Source organism: Alligator sinensis, unplaced genomic scaffold, assembly GCF_000455745.1.
Source record: "Alligator sinensis unplaced genomic scaffold, ASM45574v1 scaffold517_1, whole genome shotgun sequence".
NCBI lineage: Eukaryota > Metazoa > Chordata > Crocodylia > Alligatoridae > Alligator > Alligator sinensis.
The window spans coordinates 276,381-283,039 of NW_005842236.1; the positions used below are offsets into that span (position 1 = coordinate 276,381).

The 6,659-nt window shown below is 43.3% G+C and overlaps 1 protein-coding gene across 5 annotated transcripts in view; it reads right to left on the bottom strand.

Moving 5' to 3' along the window:
• LOC102374321 (lymphoid-restricted membrane protein-like) overlaps nt 1-6,659 on the bottom strand; it is a 64,663-nt gene that overhangs the window by 52,460 nt on the left and 5,544 nt on the right. For all 5 annotated transcript variants that reach the window (XM_006027342.2, XM_006027343.2, XM_006027339.2 and 2 more), the window contains exons 3-7: nt 6,446-6,556; nt 4,608-4,788; nt 4,317-4,393; nt 2,682-2,760; nt 1,636-1,794 (exon numbers count right to left, since the gene is read on the bottom strand). In XM_006027342.2, coding sequence (XP_006027404.1) covers nt 1,636-1,794; nt 2,682-2,760; nt 4,317-4,393; nt 4,608-4,788; nt 6,446-6,556 — 607 coding nt within the window. The remainder of the gene's footprint in view (nt 1-1,635; nt 1,795-2,681; nt 2,761-4,316; nt 4,394-4,607; nt 4,789-6,445; nt 6,557-6,659) is intronic.

Here is a 6,659-nt window from a genome sequence, read left to right on the forward strand (position 1 = left end):
AGAGGAACAGAGAGTGAGGGGAGTGCAGAGCAGGGGCATAGGGAAGGAAGGGGCACACAGAGCATCAGGAAAACTTCAGAGGCTTTAGCCCCAACTCCAGCTTCAGCCTCCAGCCCCAGCTAAAGTTGCTGTGACTGCCTGGCTTGGCCTGGCACTCCATGCCCCCAGCAGAGACCAAGCAAGAACAGCTGCAAAGGTAAGTGGGTGGGGAACAGGCACAAGAAGGGGCATGGAACAGGTTGCCTGCCTACCAGCTACTGCTTTCCCCGTGGCAGTGGTGGGAGGGACAAGTGTAAAATGACCCTCTAATAACTAGATTCTAGACATGGAAAATGAATATTCCATGCTTATAATTTCATAAAATTGGGGGGTTGTCTTAAAATTCAAATAAATGTGGTATTTCCAGTTAGCCAAGGAAAAAAGGATTCATTCATTCTAGCCACACTATTACTTCAGTTAGTTCATTGTAACTAGTACCAAATTTCAAGTTTGCATGCATAGACAATACTTTCCTAGTGACCACAGGAGCTAGCAAAGTCTTGTTTTTGCCTAAGGACCTAGGCCATCACATGTTTTACACTCAGGATGCACAAATATAAATTTTACTAGCTCCTCTTGCAGCTAGCTCTGAACAGTAGGTCCTCGAGAACATTGCCAAAATCCCATGTTGTACTCTTCACACCCTTCATGGGAGAGCAAAACCCGACTGTATAGAGTGGCTGCCTAGGTTTCCCCAGAAAGCCCTGATGAAAGATTGGCTGCATAATGGCTGTGGCCTGTTGCTGCAGACCCAAAGATTATGGGGTGTACTGGATCAGAGGAAAGTCAAATGTGTTACAGGATACAGAGCTGCACTTTTAGTAGTGATAAGCCTCTAGTACACAGCAATACCATAGGGCAAGCAAGATGATCCAATATTTCTTCAGGCTTAAAAGCCATCATGTTCATAGTCAAGCTACTGGGCAATCAGAATAGATAACTGAACTCAAAAGGTCTTGGCTTGCGGTTAGTAACCTTTTAGCACATTTTTAGAAGTATCCAATGTCAAAGTTATACATTCACAAATTGATAGGCTAAAGTCAGTGACTGGCAGTAATACAGATGTCATAGTGGGCTTTTAAGGATCTCTTTTAAAGACAGACTCTGCATTGTCCACCTCCCCCGCAAGTCTTCAGTGAAGGGAGGCTAGATTAAAGATTGAACAACATCATTTGTGGGAGATACAAGCACAGTTGGAACAATCAATATGAATCTAAAGTGTTTGTGCGCATGTGTGCAGGCAGCCAGGAGTGTGCATCCTTAATTGTAAACAATTCATAAAGTAGATGGCAGAATTCAAGAACTTCACACGGAAATTTGTAGCCAGTACTATGATTTCTTCCAAAAGTGCATTCAACTAGAAAAGAGTTGAATCAACTCCCCACCCATGAAAGGCTTTCTAATCCTTCTCAGTGCTTTATCACATCTAAAACAGCTGAGGAAGTTAAGTATGCCACTTCCTTTCAGTTTATGATTTTAAATGCTTCTCACGTTTAGGCTAAGTGGTAAATACAACCTCCCTGCCATACATGCACAGTCCAGTTGGTCACCATTAAACTTTGGCTATTGCTTTAATGAAGTTGCGATCAAATTTACCTTTTCACTTGATTATGCAGTTCCTCCAAGTCTCCCATTAGCCTGTTGTTGGCCTCCTCCATGCTTTCCAGAACCAGCTTTAATTTGCTGTTCTCTTCTTGAAGTTTTTGGTTGTTAAATTGCAGGTCTGCTACGCAGGCAATCAAATCAGAGGTCTCTCTGGATTCATTAAATAAAAACCCAATCAATCACATTTTCACTTTCTTCTTGGTATGTCTTCAAGCAAGCTAACCAGTGAATGCAAGCTCACCAATGACTGACACTGACCCTGTGATGCTCTTTTTCTGGAAGATTGCAGGCAAATCACTCCATTGCTATGCTACCAAAAATCTCTAGCTCATATGTCCTGGTCATACACAGACTGCACTTATAGCTTTACAGACGCAAGTCATTCCACTAGTCTGAATGGGACCATTGACAAACATGTTTAAGTACTTGCAGATGAAGCTAGTCTCTCCTTTATTAGCCAGTTTTCTTCCAACAACATCACTAGCAACTGGTATTTATTGAAATTCCCCCCCCCCCTTTAAACTTGTAATTAAAGAGAGTTATGATTCAGAGAACTCAAAAGAAGATTTCAAACAACAACAAAATGTATGCTTGAACTATGACAGGAGATTTGATTGAAAACTAAAAATTCAAAATTATGCTTTGGGGTTCCCCTAGCAATGCAACCCAAATCAGAAGGACAATAGTAAGATAAAAAAAAAAAGAAGGGACAGAATTTCAGGTACTGATCACATGTTTTGCACTAGTGTCAAAAAACTTGAATTTAAGAACTGAAGTAGATTGATCATACTGTCAATGATGGCAAATCAAGGCAAAATAAACACAGTCAAGTAAGTAGTATAAGAGAAGTTACAATAAGGCACATGAAAGAGATAACAAGAACCAGAAACAGTTTATTGCTGTAGTCTTGGACATGCAAAAAGAAAAGGAAAGCACTTCCGACAGAATGATTCTGAGCTCAACAGATTGTAAGCCTATGAAAAAAAAAAAAAACAACCCCCCAATGTATTTACTTTGAAAACCATAAGTGAACTTACAAGTCTCCTTTAGACGCATCTCCACCAAAGGCCTCTAAGCTTCCTGATGTAATGTTCAGCTTAACAGAAGCTTTTTTTGCTGAAAGAAATTTTATTCCCAGTTATAGTTTAGAAAGAAGGGGTGCCACTTCCTTTCTAAACTATCCTAGAATAAGACCCTTGGCCCATGTTACTTAAGTATGACATTTATGACATGACAATACAGTAAGCAAGCCACAAAGTTGGTTACACATTGTGTAGAAAATCTTTGGGATACAAACAAGCCACAGAAATGTTATGCATTATGCATAGTACAACTTTGTGGCTTGTTTGTATCATGCCTTTAACTGAAGGCATAGCAGCAAGTGCCCAGCTGAGTGCTAGGATCAGGCATGGGGTATCCCCAGGATGGGACATAGCTGTCCCCTAAGTAATCAGGCTGCAGGCAAAACCAGTTCCTGGACCCTGTATCCCTGCCCAACCTCTGATGGCAGATGGGGGACACCACAAACACAACATCAGGGAGCATCTATCTCCCCGATCTGAGGCTCACTGCATCTTAGACAGCAGGTATACAGCTGGGCTGCGTACACATTTAAGGGTTTTGATGCGTGTCAGTACCCTGGGATTAGGGACCCTATCCCTGGTCTGAGGGTCCCCATGTACCAGGGATGGCAGAAAGCCACATGTGCAGCCCAATTGCATATGTGATTTTCATGTCTTGTGAGGATGTATCCCTGGGATCAAGGAGAGGCTCCTTCATCTTAAAGTCCCAGAGTATGGGGACCTTTAAAAGCTGCAAATACAGCCAAGTTGCACATGTGGTTTTCTGACACCCCTGGCTCATGGACACCCTGGGATCAAGGAGGCTCTCGCAAGCAGGGTTCAAATTATGGGGGAGCTTGTGGGGGGCTTAGCCCCCCCATAAGAGACAAGAGCCCCCCTGTAAGATTTGAAAACCATAACCTGGGGGGTCTCCAATTTCATTAGGGCATCATGATGGGCAGTCTGATTATTTTTTGCAGACCCCTCTCCTCCTCTGCCTCTCCCAAAGAGAGTCACAGTGTAATTTGAACCCTGCTCCCCAGTCCTGGCAATCACTCCATTGTGGCTTCATCTGGGCTGCATGCAGTTTTTACACATTGCAGTCCATGGGGACACTGGGACTGGGGACCAGCAGCCTGATCTTGGGAATCCAAGGTGTATAAAATCAGGTACAGGGTTTAATGTCTCCAGTGGGACAAGTCCTTCAGCTCCCCCTGCTGGAAGCCTCTGATCTGCTGTATCCAGCAGCCCAGCCAGAGCTGCCAAGCATGGAGTTTTGGCAATCTGCTGATTATCCATATAGTGGGGGTCATGCCAGGGCCAAAATTTCAGACCCTGGTTCAGTCTCCAACCTCAGCTGACAACTGGGCTGCTTGTTGGGTGGCTGCTTGGTGGGCACCCAGCTTCCAGCTTTCTGGAGCAAGGTGAGCCTGGGATCATAATCTCAGGCACCCCCTACACTGGCAAATAGGATGTGCAATTTCCCAATTGCACCCTGTCATGCATGTCTGGCACAGCAGGAGGCACGACTGTTGGTACTGCAGATCAGACCCCGTCACACCTTTAAATGAGTACTTCAGCCATCCAAGAATAAAATTGTATATTCTGTACCTGCTGGAATGATTTCATGTAATTTCAACTCAGAGTCTTCCATACTTAGAGTTATTTCTTTGGTGGCATCACCTTCCCTGAAACAAAACAAGCACTTCAATTACTCAAAATCTATTTACACGTGCCCTGCCTACTTACATAGCTTAGGTTTAACACATTTCTTCTTGTGGACTCATTGACTAATTTGTGACTACAGTGTGGCTTTATGATTCTCCAGCATGCAGTTGCCATGATTTTCATTGTCTTGTCTCTATAGGTACTTCATGGTATTAGAGGATAAGACAGACTTACCATTTTCTTCTGCAGTCTTCAATCCACTCTTTCATGGTTGCATGAAATGTTTCAAAGTCCATTGAAATATCCCTTTTATCAGGATCAAGCATATTGCATAACTCTTCAAGACCACTGTCTTCTGACCCCCGGCTAGTTGTATGCCTCATATAATCAAGTATTGTGGAAACTGTTACTTTTCCTAGAAGATGTAGACAGATTATGTACCATATTTAAAAAAGGCAAGATAGACTTATCACCTAGGCAAAGCTAATAAGGCAACTGCCAATACATTCCCAAGAGGCATGCTATTCTAGGGATACTACAGCACAGATGTCATCTTGAGAAGCGATAGACCAGATACAGACAATAGACATCCCAGCATGACATGGAGAAGTAGACACTAGGCCTGTGCCAAAGCAGCTAGTATTTGCTTTGTATTTGGCAGACAGCGATTTGAGTTGCTGATTCGAATCTATTCGGCCAAATCTCCAAATCACAGGCCCCACCCCCCACCCACTCTCCCAGCTCCATCAATGGCTGTCCTGCCTGGCCCCAGTTCTTTTGTTTGTTTGTTTTTTAAAGCCCCACACTCACCAGCTCCCTGCTGCACCCCACTGCCCTGCACTGCATGGGGGGGGTTCTGCCATGAGCCTCCAGAAGCCCTACTGGCCACTGCAGAAACCGGTGTGTGGGGAGCTTTTTTTAAAAAGCAAAGGGAGGCTGGGGCCAGGCAGGGCAGCCATTGATGGGGCTGGGAGAGCAGGCAGGGGATGGGTCTTGGTGGGGGCCCCCTCCTCCAGCTCCAACCCCCTCTGCCCCCTACTTACCATCGCAGTCTGGGGCCAGCTCCCTGTGGCGGGGAACGGGGACTGTCCAAATCTCCAAAAATTGATTCAGACTTTTTTATTGGTCTCCCAATTTGATTCAGATTTGGAGATTTGGCCACCAAATTGGGCTGAATCTCCTTCAAATTGAATTGGCACCTACAGCTTCGCACAGTCCCAGTAGACACCATGCAAAAATTTTGGCTTAAGACCCAGGGATACTCCTGGGGTGGATTCCTGGCCCCAATTAAATCAAACAATCTCATCTTATCTGTTTCATTTTTATGATTTTACACCAACATGACATGTCTCTGCTTCTTTCAACATGGAAATCCACCTTCCTGCCCCCACCCTCCCCTACACACACCCCTTAGATGAAACTTAGAATCCTGATGTTAAGCAATTATAACTGAAGTGGGGAGAAGATAGTTATTAAGCATCTTCCATAAAAAAAAAAAAAAAAAAAATTGTCTTAAATTTTCCAAGAAAAAGTCAAAATTAAGCTTCTTTCAAAAAGATGCATGGAAAAACCCCATCCACTAGAAAGACATTGGCATTTTTCTCCCTTTTTCTGAAAAAAAATTTCAGGAAAGATGTTTCCCAACAAACCTGTTTATCAAAATAATTTGTTAGGTAAAAACAATATAAAAATCAGCTTCAAGTAGATAACCAATATCCAACTCTACAAAACCAGGACTTTAAAAAAAAATCACGTTCCTTCCCTAACACAGCTATAACACCTTTCAGAGAATCACACTCTGTTTCACAAATATTTAGTCATGGGCATGTAAGTGCCCTAGTCTTTTAGATGAGGAACAGAAGCACAAAGCAGATTGGAGACTGTCAGTTTCCCACACAACTTTATCCCTGGTTCAGCTACAAGCATCTAGTCCCCAAGATTTCAGGTTACAACTTAAATAACAACTTTCTGCATCTTTTGCTGTGCATGTATGCACCTTTAGCAGCCATAATAAAATGCAAATTTTGACATTTTACTGAGCAGGAAAGACCGTGAAGCCAGTAGTAGCATACCTTTACGTTCTGTGTCACAGGCATAGAAGATAGTAGTCAACAAGTCTTCTTCACAGATCAAGCTCACATTATAGGTATCATTAGCTTTATTTTCTAGTGATGATCTCCATCCTATGGGGAGAGACTTAGAGTCTGCCCACATTTTTATTTCATTTCTTTTTAAAAGTTACTGTGATCAACATTCAGGAACTTCCCCCCCCCCCCCCCCCCCCAA